Source organism: Hesperophylax consimilis, chromosome 1 (genome assembly GCF_061612785.1).
Source record: "Hesperophylax consimilis isolate HC1 chromosome 1, BYU_Hcon_1.0, whole genome shotgun sequence".
Classification (NCBI taxonomy): Eukaryota; Metazoa; Arthropoda; class Insecta; order Trichoptera; family Limnephilidae; genus Hesperophylax; species Hesperophylax consimilis.
In genome coordinates, this window is record NC_142836.1 from 8,480,071 (window position 1) to 8,501,148 (window position 21,078).

A 21,078-nucleotide genomic window follows, 5' to 3' on the forward strand; every position below is an offset into this window, starting at 1 on the left:
CGCTGCCTAACAAAAAAAAACAATAAAAATATCCTGAAGACTTCGATATTATCAAAAATAATTATGTTTTGAAAATTATAAAAACAAACAAGTGTATTGTTGAGTGTTTGTTATGAGTTGTTCAAAAGCAGCCAACAAGAAGGACAAAAGGTAATTTTTTTTTGTCAAAAATTCTGCAGTCCGCCCCCGAATTTTTCTTCTCTGAAATTCTCTAACAACCCCCCCCCCCCATGCTTTATGTCACTTTCAAAATTTTAGCTCCTTTTTGGCTCTTTTTTGGGTTTCGCCTAGCTCTACTTTAAAATTCGAGTTGGCAACACTGATATTTATGTGCTCCGCATAAAACGGTTGGGAATTGACAACACGAGTGGTTGATTCGGGTTGATTTAAATTTAATTTACACAAAATTTTACTTTCGCAGTTGTTCAAAAATGCTCTCTCTAAACGGATTCCCGGACTTACCACCTGCAGGAGAGATAGCGTTATGCGAAATGAATGGAATGGTATGTTCCATGCAAAGGGAAAACGCTAATATTACATCTTACACCAATTCGGTAAGGTTATGATTTTTTTTTGTGTTCAACTTGTACCGATTCGTATATCCACTGTCTGTTTATGATTTTCTTCTGTTTTTATTAGATAAATCGCCATCCAGTGATTAATGTCACGAGGGAACTGTCTTCGACACGGGACGAAGGATTATCAATGTATTTGGAGGTCGAAGATACGCTTTTGAAGCGGCTTACTAGCGTCTGGTACAAACAAGGTTTTATCGAAGCACTCAAAGTGGCTGCGGATCCTCAAAATAGAAGAGACAATAAGTTATTGTATCCAGCGTCGTGTCTTTTAAAGATTGCCAATGCCTTGACGTCATTGCGCCATGTTTTCCAACCTCACTTGAAAGATCTGGGACCAAAGTTAACGGCGCTTTATTCTCACACCAGAGATTGGGCTAATTCTCCTGTGCGGTACCTCGCCTGGCATCCACACTGTACAAAGTTGGCGGTAGTGACAGCAGATGATAATGTGAGAATATACAGCACGGACTCGACCATCAACCCAACATTAAAGTGCAGTTCTCAGAAGGGAGTATCCATGGTTGCCTGGCGGCCATATTCAGCCTCTGAAATAGCAGTTGCTTGTGAAATCGGCGTTATCGTGTGGACGGTGGATCCTAATTCAATATTCGCCAAACCCTCTGTCAGCAATGCAACCATTTTGAACAGGTTAGTCAAATAAATAATAATAGCAGGTGTTTTTATTATAAATTTTTTCGAGTTAATAATAAGGAATTAATAATAAGGAATGTACATGAAAATTTATTGCCACCTGTGGATAATTTTAAAAATATATAGTTTGGTGAATGTACATAAGTACACTTTTGTGAGAACATTTATACGGCGTGGTACGGGAGTTCCAAGTTCATTCTGCATTAATTCGGTTGACTCCTACGGCGGAAGTTCGCCATCCACCGACATTCGTTTATGCAAAGTTGTTCTGTTCGCAGTATATTGCCCTGCGTGTAATGCTACGTTAAACAGGACAAAATTCTGGGAGCTGCAAATTATGGGAAAGGAATGAAGCAATCGCAAACAGCGCGAAACGCTGTTTATGCGCACCCTTCCAAGACATCAATTGTATTTATGATTACTATACTATTTTGTACAAAAACACTAAGACAGGCTACAATTGAAAAATTCCTGCTGAAATGTTTTTTTATATATGTATATTCTTTTGATGTCATTTTTTTTTTGATTTACTGTTATTATAATATACGTAAAATTATGTCCCAATTAAGCGGACCCTGAATCGACTGTGTTATGAATGCATTGACAATTAGTTTATATACGTATAGTGGTGACAGCATTATCCATTTTCAGATATTTATAAGTATTTGAATACTGTAATAAAGTAAGTTTGTCCTGCAGTCCATCGCACAACCCCGTTACCAGTGTGTGTTGGTCCCCTGAGGGCTCCCTTCTTCTGGCAGGGTCCCCTGCAGGCTGCGAGGTGTTTGTGTGGGGACCCGGGGGCGCATCATGTCGCTTGCGCCGCCTGGCTGGTGGCGGCACTGGGCTGCTGGCGTACGCACCTGACGGCTCCCGACTGTTTAGTGCCACCACTTCTATGATATTCAGGTATATTATCATTTGTGTATGAGATTGGTACTGATTACATTTTCAAAGCAGTTATTATCTCCAGTCTAGTTGATGTTGGCATCATGGACACGAGTCCTTCCGCCATCTCATTTCTAAAATGAATAAAATCTCAGAAACGTGTGAATAGCTTAATAAAGTATTGAACTGTGGTTAGCCGCCCTCGAGAGTGGATTTGTTTTTGTTTAGCTTGGTGCCGCAGTGCCTACCGTATGACAACTGTTTCAGCTTCCGTGAATTGTGAATTAATTAATTTTTATTTTCCTACAGCCGTAGAGGAATACTTTAGAACTATATACACTAGAGATGAGTAGTTTCTGCGTTTTGCTCGAGGCTTCCGAGGAGTGCTTCCTTTAAAAGAACTTTAAGAGTTTTAGGAGTGGGTCCTGAAATCGGTCCCTGAACCTGCTGTGGGCGTCAGGACTCGGACTTATGCACCATTTTTATTTTAAAATATATAAAACATAGTGTAGTGTTCGGACTTGTCGTGCCTTTATTGTGGCGTGTCGGGTGGTACTCAGTAATGTATATACGTGTTCATGTACTGGTATTTATTAGGAAGCTGTTTGTAACAAAAGAGACGCTCTACTAGCATGCATCGCCTTTTATAGAATCTCGCAAGCATACTATTTCGCTTGCACTTATACACCTTAACACAAACACCACACATAGCTGCATGCATTATCAAATGATTATAAGCAATAATTAGTCGCCTGAAATATCAATACAAATTGAAAATATCTCCAGAGTAAAAATAAATACCGTCAATGGGAATTGAACCCGTGCCTTCTGATGTCCGGTCAGGTGTTCTGAAACCACTGAGCTATGTCGGCTTATTTACAACCCGCCAAATGATTCAACATGTACTAGTACCTCAAACAACAATTAATGCTTGTTATGTTTTTTCACCTGTAAACAACCAACTTTATTTTTGTAGGAAAGACTTTGTAAGTGCTTAATTTCTCACTAGATGGTGTCGAGACATATAATATCTTCATTTATTGGTGAAATATTTTTGACTTGTCAAATATTATTATTTTTTAATGATAAACTAATGTTTATAAGACAAGGTTTTATGCATAACATAAAGCGACTAATTGTTGCTTCTAATTATTTGTTATCCTTTATGCTATGCATAAAACCTTGTCTGATAAATATTAGTTTATCATTAAAAATAATGCATGTATTATATTTCCAAGAGTTAAGAAACTCATTTAAATTAATCAAATATTAAGACACTGAACATTATTTTTTTTACAATCACTCAAATAATTTGTGGCTAGTATTGAACTCTATATCCGTGCCAGTCGATATTATTATTTAACTAATTAACTCGTCGGTACCAAAATAAAAAACCACAATCCCATATAACTCCAATATTATTGTACAATATGCTACGGTGGAAGGGTTGCTACGCAATCTTTACTGTTGTGGGGTAGGTAATAAATGGTTGTAGGTAATATAAGATATGGTACATAGATGAAATCAATTTGCACAGTGAACAGCTTCATTTCCTTTGACGGAAACTTGGACGCCAAACTATGCCAGTGAAGACAAAGTATGCTGAACTGTGTGGTAGAGTCTGAGAATCATCATCAGGGATGGGCACTGTTTTTTACATTACTTAGAGCTTTGGAATCATACTAAATAAAATAGATGTGGATTGATATTAAAGATTTATTAATTAATATACCTGGGTTTAAACACCCTGAGCTATCTATCTAGAACCTAAGATCACTCAATGCGACGATTCGTGTTCCTGGAAACGGGATGGAGACTCCACGGGCCTGAGGAGCCCTCCATCTCCCTCCTCATGGCATCAGCGTCTGGTCTGGTAGCTCTTTCCCCCCTCTGGCTGGAGTGCGTGTGGATGCAGACCACCTGGTCCCGGTGACCCTCGACATGAGGTCGGTGGAATCCCCAAATTCCACAAATAAGCGGACACGAAGATACGGTAGTGCGATGTGACGTTTATTCCTCCGCTGTGTAGCTCAAACGTAGTCGGATGACTTTAATATCCATCGGATATGAATGTTACATTGACGGTATCACCGCCCGCCATTATAACCGGAATTCCGAACTTGAATTTCCCGATAAGACAATTAAATCAGCGCGGTCGCTCCTCGACCGGCTGTAAACTTAACGATCACATGATACTGCTAAATAGCACACCGATCCGTTACACTTTATTAATAAATAATCCACATTTTGGTGACCAGTCGGTAACGTGCCGTGGCCTGTCGGCGCGTTCCCAAAAAGTGACCCGAACGACCAATAACCCTCTGTAGTTCAAATCTTAAACTATTCCCGGAGAAAAGGTGCAACTGTTGATAGCCAGTCAATTACAATTAACTGACTGCAATCTACCCGGGGTAATATGAAACATTACTAACTTTACTTAGGAAAATAATTATATATAAAACCAAAGTAATTATTTTCATAACAAATAAACAAAACTTTCACTCACCGTAAAGTCCGTAAATAGAATCGACCGCTATATAAGCAAAGGCTGACGTGTCATCACTCAGTGAGAACTCGAGTGATGCGAAGCGGGGGAACGCGTGTGCCGGGAAGCGACACTGCCGGGCGCTGTGTACATATGAAGAGGCATTCTGTGTCCGAGTTCTCTGGGAGTGTTTGATTTGAAAAATGAGTAGGAGTGGGATCACGTCTTTAATGTACACAATAGTAATTGATTGAATCTTGACCAAGGTATATTGTCTTTTCCCTGATTTCCAAACCAATTTGTTCAAGTGTATCTTTCTTCAATAAGTGTGTGTTGTTTGGTTGCAGGGTTTGGGAGACTTGCCGCTGGCAGGCGGAGAAGTGGACGGTGCACGGGGGCCGGGTGCAGGCAGCATGCTGGTCCCCCAACTCGGAGGTGCTGCTGTTTGCCACTGAGGAAGAACCCCTATTATATGCTCTCAAGTTTGCAAATACTACACTGTTTGCCGGTATGTACTCACTAGACGCATCTTTATTCTTCACACATTCTTTTTCTGGTTCCATGATAACAGAACAGTAACAAAACATTGGAGACAAAAAAAAATTCTAACCTAAACCAAATTAAACTAACCTAACCTCTTCTTGTATGATGTTCATTTTGAGCCCATTTGTCTTAACCTTAGTTCTTAAGTATTTATATTGATTATTTATTCAAACATTCTATATTATATTAGTTGATTGTTGATCACTATGTATACTCGCACAGCCTTACTAATAAATAAGGTGAATATTTTATACAATTGATAAACAATCGTCTGTGAAAACCTTATATTACCTATAAAATAGTTCATGGAAAGATATATACAGTTTACACAGCCAAAGAGGGTTTATCTGTAGTATAAACTTTAAATTTCTCATCAAATTTTTGTTGTTTGTTTTTGGGGTGTTATGCCGTGTTGCGCTAACTCCTTCTTTAGCCGACGTTTCGGACAGCGTTGCAGTGTCCATCATCAGGGCAGATCCGGTAGATCCGAAGATGTGTCGACGCTGTCCGAAACGTCGGCTAAAGAAGGAGTTAGCGCAACACGGCATAACACCCCAAAAACAAACAACAAAAATGCTTTTGGCCGTGAGAATCTAAAAACTTCTCAATTCTCATCAAATTATTATCGCGCATTTTAAATGTGCCACATATGTATATCTTCCTTTTGAAGATGTTGTAAAAACAAATATCGTTTTTAGAAATTAGATAAAATTTCCTTTATATATACAGTGAAACTCTCTTAACCCTTTGGATCCAACCAACTACAATAGCAGTTCAGTGAAATCATTACTTGTGTAGATCTAAGTTTTAGAAGTTTTTAACGCATTTCAATACTATCCATGAGAATTCCTAAGTAAAACGTTGAAATTGTAGGATGCACGTCAATTATTTCAAATCTTTGAGATATTTACAAAATATTATCCGTCTTCTAAAGGTAAAGAAGTTTTCAAACGGACCGGACAAAAGAAACTTCTTAAGTGGGATCCAAATTTGTATTTTTTATAAATGAAATATATTTTGGTATGGAGCGCATAATTGTATTAATGTAATATGTGTTTAAATTCCATCAAACAAAAATAATACAATTTATGATGTTTGTATCTTGTATGGCGTGTTTGTATTCTCTCCTTTCAAAAATGGCCTAAAAATAACTGTCAATATTTCGATTTTGCGCGTAAAGGACTTGAATGCATATGCGGCTCTATGCCTAAATTAGCGCGCTTAATTATGCGACCTAAAATTTTTCGTATTTCAATTTCTTTATAGAGTTTTCCAATAAGAGGTGTTATTTTGAATAGACCACTATTTCGGTAGATGTTACTTTTGAAGCTGTCATTTTTTGACATTTGACAAGTAGAAACTACGCCATTAATAAAAATGGAACGATACACGCTTCAACAACGCATTAAAATTATTAAAATTCACTATTATTAATTATTAGAATTCCATCGAAAAATCATCTTGAGTGATGAGGCCCGTGGCTTCGTCAACAACCAAAATTGTCACATCTGGGGCTTGGAAAACCCAAGAGTTATTGTTGAAAAGCCTCTCTATCCTCAACGTGTGACTGTTTGGTGCGGTTTATGGTCCGGCGGAGTCATTGGACCTTACTTTTTCCAAAACTAGAAAACTAGGGTTTTTGGTCAAAACTAGAATACGGGCAAAAAGATTCTATTCAATTCCATTAAATTATTGAAAACATAAAATAATATACAGTTGTTTACAATTTTATAAAATAATATCTGCAAATTGTTTGCGTACACTCAATGAATCATTTTTTGGTACAAACAAAGCTGCAAAAATATAATTAATTACAAGATCAATTGTGCGATTTGTAAGAAATGTATTTTAAGATTTACTTTCTGATTAGATTCTATTTTATTAATATAATATATTATATTTTAATATATAATGCATAGAAGAAACCGACATAGTCGATGCAAACTCTTACTTCATGCATATGCAAAGTATAGTTTATTTGAAATGACAATGTTTGTGAAGCCTTTTGTATTTGTTGTTTTTGATCCAGGTGTTTTAACTGCCTTGTTTATTAAATGATTGTGTTACATTTATATTTTCCCTTACTAAAGTTCTCACTTAAGAGATTATTGATTTTCTTACAATTTTACATTTTTCTTTTTGCCTTTTCTTGAACCAAACAAAATAAGTGGTTATTTTGACAACAAACAGATCGCTAAGCTACTTAAGTCACCTGTAATTTGGTATGACGGTTATTTATGGCTTTGTACAGATTGGCATTTTTATCTCTTGCCTTTTTTATTTTTATATTTTCTTACACCTTATATACTTTGTAATTTTATTCCTATGTTATTGGCAAATTTTGTGCCATTAACATAGGTATAAATAAATAAGACGATCTATGAATGTGATTGAAGCCTGGAGTATGTCCAGACCGCCTTGTTTGGCGCTCCATCCTCTCTGGCTACCCGCAGAAGAATCTATCTGATGGTATTATAGTCTATTGCCATGAATGACATAGTTTAGGGACCTATAGACTTGTATGTATAAGACGAACCGTGAATATGATTGAAGCCTGGAGTATGTCCAGACCGCCTTGTTTGGCGCTCCATCCTCTCTGGCTACCCACAGAAGAATCTATCTGATAGTATTATAGTCTATTGCCATGAATGACATAGTGTAGGTACCTATAGACTTGTATGTATAAGACGATCTGTGAATATGATTGAAGCCTGGAGTATGTCCAGACCGCCTTGTTTGGCGCTCCATCCTCTCTGGCTACCCACAGAAGAATCTATCTGATAGTATTATAGTCTATTGCCATGAATGACATAGTGTAGGTACCTATAGACTTGTATGTATAAGACGATCTGTGAATATGATTGAAGCCTGGAGTATGTCCAGACCGCCTTGTTTGGCGCTCCATCCTCTCTGGCTACCCACAGAAGAATCTATCTGATAGTATTATAGTCTATTGCCATGAATGACATAGTGTAGGTACCTATAGACTTGTATGTATAAGACGATCTGTGAATATGATTGAAGCCTGGAGTATGTCCAGACCGCCTTGTTTGGCGCTCCATCCTCTCTGGCTACCCACAGAAGAATCTATCTGATAGTATTATAGTCTATTGCCATGAATGACATAGTGTAGGTACCTATAGACTTGTATGTATAAGACGATCTATGAATGTGATTGAAGCCTGGAGTATGTCCAGACCGCCTTGTTTGGCGCTCCATCCTCTCTGGCTACCCGCAGAAGAATCTATCTGATGGTATTATAGTCTATTGCCATGAATGAAATAGTGTAGGTACCTATAGACTTATATAATAATAATAATAAAAACGTTTATTTGACAATAATTTTTTACATGTTTGCATATAGTTTGTACACATACATTTAGATGATTATATTGCCAAAAGGGCAACTGGTCAGCTGTACATTCCGGATTTCTCCGGGAATGTAGCTGGTTTTCAGCAGTGCCTTTAATATAATGTGTTATAAATCGATAAATACAAATTTCTTTAAAATAAAATAAAATATAAATTCAGGATTAAATTTACATAAAATACATAGATAAAATAAAAAAAAAAAATAATAATCACAAGTAGGTGTCCCTTTCATTTTAAATTCGATCAATGATGATGTTGTGCGGTTGACTGTGCTGTCAGCAACCATTCGCTGCAGAGCTTCTTAAAGCACTGCAACGATGTTGTTGTTCGAATAGGCAGTGGTATTTTATTCCAAAGTTTTGACGATGAGTAGCTAAAACTACCCTCAAAAACAGCAGTTTTATGTTTGGGGAGAACAAGTAAATGGTCTCTTTGGCGTGTACTATGTGCATGTGAGTCACGGGACCACTGCAGTCTGTCACTTGTATGTATAAGACGAACCGTGAATATGATTGAAGCCTGGAGTATGTCCAGACCGCCTTGTTTGGTGCTCCATCCTCTCTGGCTACCCACAGAAGAATCTATCTGATAGTATTATAGTCTATTGCCATGAATGACATAGTGTAGGTACCTATAGACTTGTATGTATAAGACGATCTGTGAATATGATTGAAGCCTGGAGTATGTCCAGACCGCCTTGTTTGGTGCTCCATCCTCTCTGGCTACCCACAGAAGAATCTATCTGATAGTATTATAGTCTATTGCCATGAATGACATAGTGTAGGTACCTATAGACTTGTATGTATAAGACGATCTGTGAATATGATTGAAGCCTGGAGTATGTCCAGACCGCCTTGTTTGGCGCTCCATCCTCTCTGGCTACCCACAGAAGAATCTATCTGATAGTATTATAGTCTATTGCCATGAATGACATAGTGTAGGTACCTATAGACTTGTATGTATAAGACGATCTGTGAATATGATTGAAGCCTGGAGTATGTCCAGACCGCCTTGTTTGGCGCTCCATCCTCTCTGGCTACCCACAGAAGAATCTATCTGATAGTATTATAGTCTATTGCCATGAATGACATAGTGTAGGTACCTATAGACTTGTATGTATAAGACGATCTATGAATGTGATTGAAGCCTGGAGTATGTCCAGACCGCCTTGTTTGGCGCTCCATCCTCTCTGGCTACCCGCAGAAGAATCTATCTGATGGTATTATAGTCTATTGCCATGAATGAAATAGTGTAGGTACCTATAGACTTATATAATAATAATAATAAAAACGTTTATTTGACAATAATTTTTTACATGTTTGCATATAGTTTGTACACATACATTTAGATGATTATATTGCCAAAAGGGCAACTGGTCAGCTGTACATTCCGGATTTCTCCGGGAATGTAGCTGGTTTTCAGCAGTGCCTTTAATATAATGTGTTATAAATCGATAAATACAAATTTCTTTAAAATAAAATAAAATATAAATTCAGGATTAAATTTACATAAAATACATAGATAAAATAAAAAAAAAAAATAATAATCACAAGTAGGTGTCCCTTTCATTTTAAATTCGATCAATGATGATGTTGTGCGGTTGACTGTGCTGTCAGCAACCATTCGCTGCAGAGCTTCTTAAAGCACTGCAACGATGTTGTTGTTCGAATAGGCAGTGGTATTTTATTCCAAAGTTTTGACGATGAGTAGCTAAAACTACCCTCAAAAACAGCAGTTTTATGTTTGGGGAGAACAAGTAAATGGTCTCTTTGGCGTGTACTATGTGCATGTGAGTCACGGGACCACTGCAGTCTGTCACTTGTATGTATAAGACGAACCGTGAATATGATTGAAGCCTGGAGTATGTCCAGACCGCCTTGTTTGGTGCTCCATCCTCTCTGGCTACCCACAGAAGAATCTATCTGATAGTATTATAGTCTATTGCCATGAATGACATAGTGTAGGTACCTATAGACTTGTATGTATAAGACGATCTGTGAATATGATTGAAGCCTGGAGTATGTCCAGACCGCCTTGTTTGGTGCTCCATCCTCTCTGGCTACCCACAGAAGAATCTATCTGATAGTATTATAGTCTATTGCCATGAATGACATAGTGTAGGTACCTATAGACTTGTATGTATAAGACGATCTGTGAATATGATTGAAGCCTGGAGTATGTCCAGACCGCCTTGTTTGGCGCTCCATCCTCTCTGGCTACCCACAGAAGAATCTATCTGATAGTATTATAGTCTATTGCCATGAATGACATAGTGTAGGTACCTATAGACTTGTATGTATAAGACGATCTATGAATGTGATTGAAGCCTGGAGTATGTCCAGACCGCCTTGTTTGGCGCTCCATCCTCTCTGGCTACCCGCAGAAGAATCTATCTGATGGTATTATAGTCTATTGCCATGAATGAAATAGTGTAGGTACCTGTAGACTTGTATGTACAAGACGATCTATGAATGTGATTGAGGCTGGAGCAACAGTTACGGTGAATGGATTGCGCTATCGAGAGATGATTAATGATTTTTTATGGCCGGAATTGGATGGTATTGATCTGGACAACGTTTACTTTCAACAAGATGGCGCTACGTGCCACACAAAACGAAACCATTGATCTTTTACGGGAAAGTTTCTTTGAATATCAAAATAACACCTCTTATTGGAAAACCCTATAGTAAGTGATGTCCAGTAAATAAATCATTAAAAAAACCGGCGGTAAAATAGCAATGCCGAATACCTAAATGATGACATAAATATTGCATACGGCATCTTTTTTGAAAAAATCCCACTTGTTAAAAGACACTAGGTAGGTATAGGTACCTACGTTTCGCGCGATGTTTGGGGTAGCTAATGATGGCATAACGTCACGAGGCGTATACATGCCATTCAAATCATAAATTATTCCACGATCCAAATTAATTTTACCTTTTTACTTCTTTAAAACTGTTTTAATGTTAGTTTTACAATTCTGATGGTATAAACAGTCATCCAAATAGAATAATATTATGAAGCACTATGTTTTTGTTTATTTATTGTTTTAGATCTAATTTCGAGTGGTACCTACAATATTACAGTTATATTTATTATTGTAATTCGCCTTGTCAGTAGAAAGAGGGTTTGTTTACCTAATTTATAAGTCTCACATAATTTGCTTCAGTAAAGTCATACATTTTATGACTGTTGAAAAAAGGTTAATTTCAAGTACCTAGATGTTTTGGTTTATGATAGTTTTACTGCAGAACTTGTAAAACTTCTTAATTATACAATAATACATTTTATGACTGGGCAAAAAGGGACATTTTCAGGTATATTTTACCACTCCTTTTAGTTTGTGATGGATTCACTGCCGAACTTTAAAAACTTTTTAAGTGGGAAGCAGTTTTAGCTGCAAAACTTCTTATTTGGGAAAAAATTGTGATTTTTGCAGTTTTTTTGTATGGAATTTTCAAGGGACCGAAAAACAAAACTTCTTAAGCGAGTTTGACTGTCTATCATATTTATATATATTTCAAATACAAGAATCGAGGTATGATTTCAAGATATTAGTAATTTATAACTGCACTCGGAATAGAATGGTTTCTCTTGAGTTGAGGTGAGTCTGCAAATCAAATTTCGAAGTTCGAAACACAAGACTGGTCAAAACTTAACCCATCACACCCGCATTATTGTTTCCACATATATAAAATATGTAATGCTTGATAATACCTCAGAAAATTATTTGAAAATTTTTGGTATTTAATTTTTTTGAAATTTTTCTATGTTAATTTGGATTAACATTGGGCGTCAGAGGGTATTTTTTAAATAGTAATGTAAAATAAACATAACACAAAAGTAATACAAATAACTGTTTCATGTCAAAAATGCACATTTACAATGTAGTGATAATATCTAAGGTACAAATAAATAACATTTTAAATAAAATTCATTCAGAAATAAAGTAATAATCTAGGATAATAAATCTTTAAAAATTCGCCATACTAGTAGAAAACATGTCCGTCACTACCAGTGTTAATTTGAATGAACATTGAAATTAATTTACAATATTCTGGCAAATGACTGTGATCAGGGAATTGAACTGATGTTATTATTATAGAACACATCTTAATGCGTTTAAATATTTGAGCAGAAAAAATAGAAGCCACAAAAAAGACTACAAGCTATAAGAAAACGAAAACATGGCTTTTCTAAATCACTACCGTTACGGTAAAAAAATTCACAAAGTTCACGTTAATTTGAATTGACACTGGGGCTGAAAGGGTTAAGAGTAATTCTGCATAAAACTCCACGAGCTTAAAGTTACTCCTTGTGCGAATTCCCAACTTTAATTAAAACTACACCCAGAACACAAAAATAGTTTTTTTCGGTTTTTTTGAAGTACTCTGGAACATGAATTTTAAAATCCCTTAGGAGCTGGAGCCCTGCAATTGCAGTGTAGAAGAATTGTGCCCACGCACGTCAAGAAGCACTGCAATTGCAGTGTCGATCTCTTGTACATTCATTTTGCCTTTGGATATTACTTCCACTGGGTTTGTTGAAAATAAAAATGTCACCTTATCAAGTACGGTGCTGTCTTCATGTTGGCCTTAATAAAAATGTATTTTTATTTATTGTTATTCTTGCCGGCTCCTACGGGTTAAATGCATCTGCAGATGAATCCACAATTCTAATTTTATCTCAAGCGTCCCCAGTCAAATTAGCAAAACAATAACAATTTCTTATTACGCATTTAATTTCTTATTAAATTTAAAAGGGAGGTTGGATTGCCTATTTATTTGTGTCTAAACTGCTGTCTAGTAACGTAGGTACGTATTAAAGGACTGTTCAGCTATGTTATTCCTTCTCTTGGTTTTGTAATAATCTCTTAAAAATGCACCTGAAACACTGAAAGAAAACTGGTCTTGAGCTCTGAAAGTAATTTTTTAAACCCTTTTTATGGGGTCAGCAGGCTATACTGAAAGTGGTCGCGGGCCGCATAAAGCCCCGTGGGCCGCAGGTTCTTCACCCCTGCTCTATGGGTTGACCTCATCTTGCTCAAGCCCTAGACAGATTTTGACCGCAAGTCATGATTGTTTTAACCTGCAGAAGACAAGAATGTTCCGGCTGTAGCCGTGCCCCTTGTGGACCTGAGCAAGGTGGAGCTGAACTCGGGCGAGGCGGCTGGGGGCCGAGTGCTGGACCTGTTGTGGAGCCCCCGGGGACACCACATCGCCCTCACCTTCAAAGAATCCCCCGTGGTGGCCATCTTCAACACCAACATACAGAACACCTTGCAAATAACACCTTGGTAAGTCAAATCCATACAATTCCCTGTCTGTACATTATTCTTTCTTTTTATTCTTTTAAAAAGTCTCTTGTAGTGAAATGTCCATCTATTGTTTTTGAAGGGATCTATTAAAAAAAACAATGGATGCGGATGAACAAACAATAAAATATTTAAATGAAAAAATTTAACTTGGTTTGAACCACTATACATATATTTTTTTTAATAAATGCCGACCGGTTTCAGAACAACCGTTCCTTCCTCAGGGCAAAATAAATACTAACTTAACACTACAGAATAATGGGTGAACATAATATATTACTTGAAGTGGGATTGTGGGCGTGACTAGTAATTAGTGAAGAGTGGGGGGAGTACTTTGAAAGGGAAAATGTCTAAAATGGTACTATAAGATAATATTTTTTATTTATTGATAATGGACTCATTATTACTAAGGGATTTATTTTTTCTAAGGCTTCTAGGTTATCTAATCACTTTCCTTTATTATTAATATGAAAAATATTATTATATTAAAACACAAATAACTTTGTTTACATCACTTTAATATGGTTCCATGATAACTCCTCAAAATGAGAATTCAACAAACCTTTAAAAGGTGACATAAAGTCATTAAAAGTGATAGAACAAAAACTAGATTAAATAGTTACATATGTAACCTATTTAGCTTACTTTTTGTTTCATCAGTTTTCATAACTTTATAACACTTTTTATAGGTGTGTTGAATTGTCATTTTGATGAGTTAACCGGTCACCCTTTAATAAATATAACCTGTACATGTTTCATGAACAATGTTCACCTCATCAGGAGCAAGTATATACTGAAGAGATTAAACATGTAGAGGTTATATACACGGTGTCCGGAAACTCGTAGTACAAGCGGGAAACTGGAGAATCTACACCACATGGGGAACCCAAATAAACATAGTTTTTTGATTTGAGCATTTTCACAAAAAAAAAAAAAAAAACAAAAAAAAATATTTTTCGGCTATTTTAGGGTTAAAGTTTTTTCCGGTGTTTAGGGTTGAACAACAGATGTTTTAACCCTGCAGAGCAGAAATATTTTATGATTACACCGGATTAAATGAAGGGTGATTTCAAAATAATGCTTCAAATCCGAGTTTCTTCATTTGTTTTACTTTCAAATAGTTTTAATTAGTTGGGTACTTTGATCTTCAGTAATAATTTATAAGAATTTGATTAAAAAAAATTTAAAAAAAATCAACTTCTAACTCAGGTAAGTTTTTAGATTCTCACGGCCAAAAGCATTTTTATTGTTTGTTTTTGGGGTGTTATGCCGTGTTGCGCTAACTCCTTCTTTAGCCGACGTTTCGGACAGCGTTGCAGTGTCCATCATCATGGCAGATCCGGTAGATCCGAAGATATGATGGACACTGCAACGCTGTCCGAAACGTCGGCTAAAGAAGGAGTTAGCGCAACACGGCATAACACCCCAAAAACAAACAATAAAAAAAACTTCTAACTCGATTTACTCGATAACGAAAGCTCAAATAAAAAAAAAATATACTACAAAATCGACTCCAAATGTGATGTAGATTCACCAGTTTCCCGCTTGTACTACGAGTTTCCGGACACCCTGTATATTAAAGTGATGTAAACAAAGTTATTTGTGTTTTAATATAATAAATAATGACATCACAAAGTGATAAGCTTGCAGAAGAAATTTTCTTAAAAAAATTATCACTGTGTAACACAATTGTTGGGTAAATGTTATTTATTTAAAGTAGGTTCACAGATCACATATAGTAAAATAGTCACAATGTATCAAATCACAATAATAATCAACTGAGCAAGGGGTCGGAGGGAACCTTGCCGATTAGACTTTGGAAACAACAAAACTGACTCGTGCCGTTATGGTGACGAGCGGCGGCGACTGTGGTCTGCTTAGAGGGTCGTACCATAGGACGAAGCGCAACTAAGGCAGCAGTCGGGGTCTGGTTGGTGCTTTGCTTATGGAAGCAGAATACTCCTTAGAGGGTCGTGCCAAAGGACGAGGCGCAACTAAGAGAGTGTACTAGCCAAGGGCGAGCTGCAGACAAACTGCTTGAATTAGGACGTGTCGCTCCTTATATAGGCCATTCCTTGTAGAGGGGCGTGTCTTATGTGGCGACTCGAGAGTGGGAGATGCGCAGAGGGCGTCTGCGCAGCCTAGTTTGCCTAGGTATGGGTGAGCGGGAAGGCGCTGTACTGGGGAAAGAGATGGTGTAGTGGCGAGAGTAAAAACGGCGCGCTACAACTGTACTTTTTTAAAACTATGATTGTTGGCAAAATCTGAAAAATTATTATTATGAAGGTGCCTTATGTTCTTTGATTATTCGAATAAACTCGTATGCATAATACATATACATATACTGTTATGTCAAAATTACAAGTTTTTTTCCCGATTTAAAATGACGAACAATCATAACATTTTAGTTTATAATATGGTTCAAACCAAGTTAAATTGTTTCATTTATTTATAATGGATAGCCACAAAGTCATAGCCACATTCAAAAGAATAAAATATTTCTCTGTTTTACGCCCATTGCGGCATCAAGGTCCCAACAAAACCCTTCTTAGTCATTCATGCCTTTTTGTTTGCGTAATATTTTATGCGTAAGTTACGTATTCTTAAAACACCTAGTTTCCAGTGATTTGCCTATTATGAGGGGCTTGCATATGTCAGTTCCATTCAAGCAAAACTACACAGAGATCCTCTCTTTTGACCCTTTACAACCTTGGCAGGACTCGCCATTTGAAGTCAACGTAACGTGTCTTTCTAGTTTCAAAGATTATCCGCATAGTAAAAGATTATATTACGTAATTACAAGATTACGGCTGTGTTTGAATGTCTAATGACAACTAATGATTAATGTAAAAAATTTCAAATGTTCTGCTCATTGTATACGAGTACCGTTAATCGAAACCGAGCATTCAGATATGAAATATGCTTTTGTATAATATGATCTGAGATTTTCACGGCTAAAAGTATTTTTGTTATTTGTTTTTGGGGTGTTATGCCGTGTTGCGCTAACTCCTTCTAATATGCTTTTGAAGGAATATGCTTTTGTATGTTCATATTTATTTTTAAAAAAACATTCGATTGAGTAAAATATGTAGTACAACAACTGCGTGCTTAAATGATAAATGTGGTAAAATGATGTTTAGAGGAACGATCAATGTAATTTATTTTTGTGAGCTTTGTATAAAATTAATTCGGGGCTGGAAGAAACAAATGACAAATATCGGAAAACGATTATTCGAGGAACGGTTGATACATTTCATATTATATTAATTTATGAATATTTTGACTGATTTCTTTTGTGCATTCATAGATACTTGTACCGCAAATCTATAAATAAGTAAATGAACCTCCATTTTTTTTCCTTCCAGTTGTTTCCTGTCGGGGTTGAACAACGAAGTGGCCAATGTGATATCGTTCCAGAACAACTTTGAGGAGGGTACCTGCCTGACTGTCGGCTGGTCTAGTGGACGGGTTCAACACTTTCCCATACTATATTCTATTACAGATGCTCGCTCATGATTAACTTATTGTCACTGTTATAAAAATATCTAATTTTGTACTACTACCCCCATGCAGGCCTCACACTTTGATATATTATGTACTAGCTGTTCCCCACCTGTGTGGGGAACAGCTAGTACACAGCTGAGCCACAGCTGTGGCTCAGTCTGTGTGTGCAGATAGAGAAACTATAGAGTGTGTTGCTTTTACGTCCAATAAATGGTACTGTTTTTCAAAAAAGTATGTTTAAAAGTATGCCACAGGTGAAATCTATATAATATAGGTATATAAAACATGCGTATTCAAATGCAACGTTGTGTTAAAATTTTAAAGCAACCGCTGAAGAACTTTCGGAGATTTAAGATTTTGAACAAACGAACACTTACATTTTTATTTATATAGATGTACTGGCAAGTGAGGAATGTAGAATTGAAACATGCAAACTTCACTTTAGTGAAATTGTTAAAAAACCATTATTTCATCAAAATCCATATAATTTTCTTTTTTCATCGATTTTACATCGATTTAAAATGTAAACTGAAAAATATTGTTGAATAGATAAATTATAAGAGATTTTAATACTTTAACTACCAAAAATCATCACTTTAATCTGGGAGATTGAGAGTTTGTTGCTATTCAACGAATAGGATTTTGTGGGTTATGAAATCAGTTCTATCCGAAGTTGTCGCTTGACATATGTTGGAAAAATCTCTTGCCGACACATTACATACGCCTCTTCTAACTTGAATTTCTTGAACTTTATATAAATCTTTCCGCTTTAAAATGATCCTAGCAAGGCATCGTAGCCAAAATTCAACACTCTTCAATTCAAAATGCAAAAATGTGCTGGCCGCCACGATGGATGCGCTCGCACTGATGTGTTTCGCACAAAATCAGTGACCTCGGCGACTGTGTCTGGCCGTTGGCTGCGTGTAATTTGACGAGGATCTCGCCAGGCCTGGTCGCCGGCCGCTTGACGCTAAGCTTAAAGAATAACTATAACTTTCCCTACACTAGAATTTCCTGCAAAGTCAGTCGTTAACGAATTTTTTTTTTTTTGAATGTTAAAAGTAAATGTAAATTTAAGTCATAACATAATCACTACGGGCCATTAGTACATAAATTCCATGAAATAAATATTAAAAAAAACTTTTTAAAAATAGTGAATATTCAAATTATTTTGTTTTTATAATATTACACGAGAGAACAAAATAGTTCTTGGTTTTCAATAATTACAACCATAAAACATTAAAACAAAAAAATTAAATCAACAACAAAAAGAGACATCACACATTCACTTCATTACTTACAATAATCTTTTATTTTGCATAGTTTTGTTGATAATTTTGTCATCACTATGGCGAATAATAATTCTCATTAACACTTTACACTCCTATTGGATTCACTAATGATCAGTAGTCTACTCTGGGGTTAAAACAAATAAACATAATTTCCTTAAAAGAAAAAGTATTATTTTACTCATTCTTTTTGGACAACCTGTTTTTACTATGTGGTGACCATTGTAGCGCGATAATGTATTAGAACGAGATTATTCGAAGAATATATTTAGGAATATATTTCTTAAAAATTTGAAGGTACTTGTTTTGTAAAAAAGTGTCTTTTTTGTTCAAAACATTTGAAATATATGTGTTGTGATGTTTTCGTGAGCACCTCATTGCAAGTCCGGCTAAGGTTGTAAATCGATGGTTTACTATTGTCTACCGACAAATAAAACAAACAATTTAAACATTTTATTCATTCAAATAATGATGATGATAGTATTACAATTTCTATTGTACTTCATTTGGCATCAGATTTATCAAACTGGCTAATAAATCAATCCAAAGTTGAAAATATCATCATTGCCATTAAAAAAATATATTGATTTTCCTCAGATGATGCATTTGAAATGTCAAAAGCTAACGAATTATTATTATTGTCCCCGAGTTCATCAACAATGTGCTCAATATTCAAAATTTTTTTTTCAATACCAATAATATGTGGAGCAAAGTTACTCCAATTCTCTGGTGTAACTTTTTCGTTACCTTCTTGCATGAGTCGTCTTATTTTGAAGGAGGTATTGTTTACTTTGACATGCTGTTTAACTAACATCTTTTATTTGAGTTTCAGTTAAAACAATTACGCTTGGAGAAAAAGGTTATTATTGATAATTCCTTGAACTTCCAATATTCATGTTTAAGATCGAGAAATTAACATTTTTAAAGAGGAGATTTAGTTCATATGGATTTTTACATTTATAATTTTCATGTACAGTAAAACCCCTATTTTACGTTTTTTAAGGGACTGAAAAAAAAAAACCTCAACAGAGGGAAAATGTAAATGGGGGATATTGAATTTTATTTTTTATTACAAAAATTGTGTATATGTGACCTATAGTTTCAAAGTGTGACATCTCCATTTTTACAGTTTTGAGATAATCATGAAAACATATTTAACTATTAATATTGACGATGTTTAACCATTTTTCAACGTATTTCCAATAAACATAGTGAAATATTTAATTTTATGAAGTAAGTTCTTTTGTATAATGCTTATTTTCATTTTTATTTAACTTTTTAGTTTGGATGTGTCACATTTTGAAAATAATGTATGGATTTGTCATACTTTGAAACTCATGATACTGGATTTGTCATACTCTGCAGCCAACTTATGTAGGTCCGCCATTTTTTTGAAGCCATGGGTGTACGTAACAAACTAGCAAAATTATACATATTTTTGTTAAAATAAGTACTTTATTTTCATGAGGTAAACAAAAAATATTCATTATATTTAAAAAAAAAAGTACAAACACCATTCTCGAAAGAGTGTCAGTACAATCACAAGTTTATTATCTTAATTTTCAATAAACAATTTAAAAATAAAAAAAATTCCAATGAAAGCAATGACAGTTTTAAAAATACACTATTATTCAAATGATAAACAAAAAATTAAAATAGACTCGTAAATTGGTAATTGGTGCTTGTACAAAGGATACGTATTTAATTACAAATCATATTATAAGGTCATTAATTTCCACAATAGGTTCACAATCTTCTTCGCTAACTTCCACATTTTCAATATTCTCGGATTCTCTCTGATTTTCTTCATACCTTTCGATAACATTTTTATAATATTGTAAGCAACCAAGAGCTCTCCAGTTGTTGCCATAATGTTTTTTTAAAAGATAATCAACATCCTTAATTTTAGCCATTTTTACATTTGTTCCACAATTTAACTCTAACTAACTAACTAACTAACCATCACGCCGTTTCCCCGCAGGGGTAGGCAGAGAGGACGGACCGCCAAACAACTCGGTCTTGGCACACACTTCTTGCCTCATTCACATTCATACATCGTCTCATACATACTCTTCTATTATTCTGACTCTTGACATGGCCCGACTCTAGTATCTGATTCACTTGATCGTGCCATGTCTTCCTCGGGCGTCCCCGACTTCTGCTACCATTCGCATTTGCATCATATATCCTCCTTACACTCCTATCTTCGCTCATTCGCTCTACATGCCCAAACCATCTAAGCGTCCCTTTCTTAATCTTACTCATTACGCTTACATCAGCCTTGCACTCTTTGCGGATCTCCACATTCCTCACACGATCAAACATGGTTTTACCACACATACGCCTCAGGGATCTCATTTCAACAGCATTCAATCTACTTTCATCCTTTCTTTGCCAGTTCCATGCCTCACTTCCATACATCAAGGTAGGTACCAGCACTCCGTTGTGGACTGC

At 35.9% G+C, this 21,078-nt stretch overlaps 1 protein-coding gene across 1 annotated transcript; it reads left to right on the forward strand.

The window, feature by feature from the left end:
* Nucleotides 1-355: 355 nt before the first annotated feature.
* On the forward strand, nucleotides 356-18,373 carry LOC149426226 (aladin-like). The gene is made up of 6 exons (XM_089636139.1): nucleotides 356-554; nucleotides 640-1,226; nucleotides 1,929-2,138; nucleotides 4,950-5,110; nucleotides 13,612-13,813; nucleotides 17,197-18,373. Exons 1-6 carry the CDS (start codon nucleotides 432-434, stop codon nucleotides 17,345-17,347), a joined length of 1,434 nt encoding a protein of 477 aa, XP_089492265.1. The 5' UTR covers nucleotides 356-431; the 3' UTR covers nucleotides 17,348-18,373.
* Nucleotides 18,374-21,078: the final 2,705 nt, after the last annotated feature.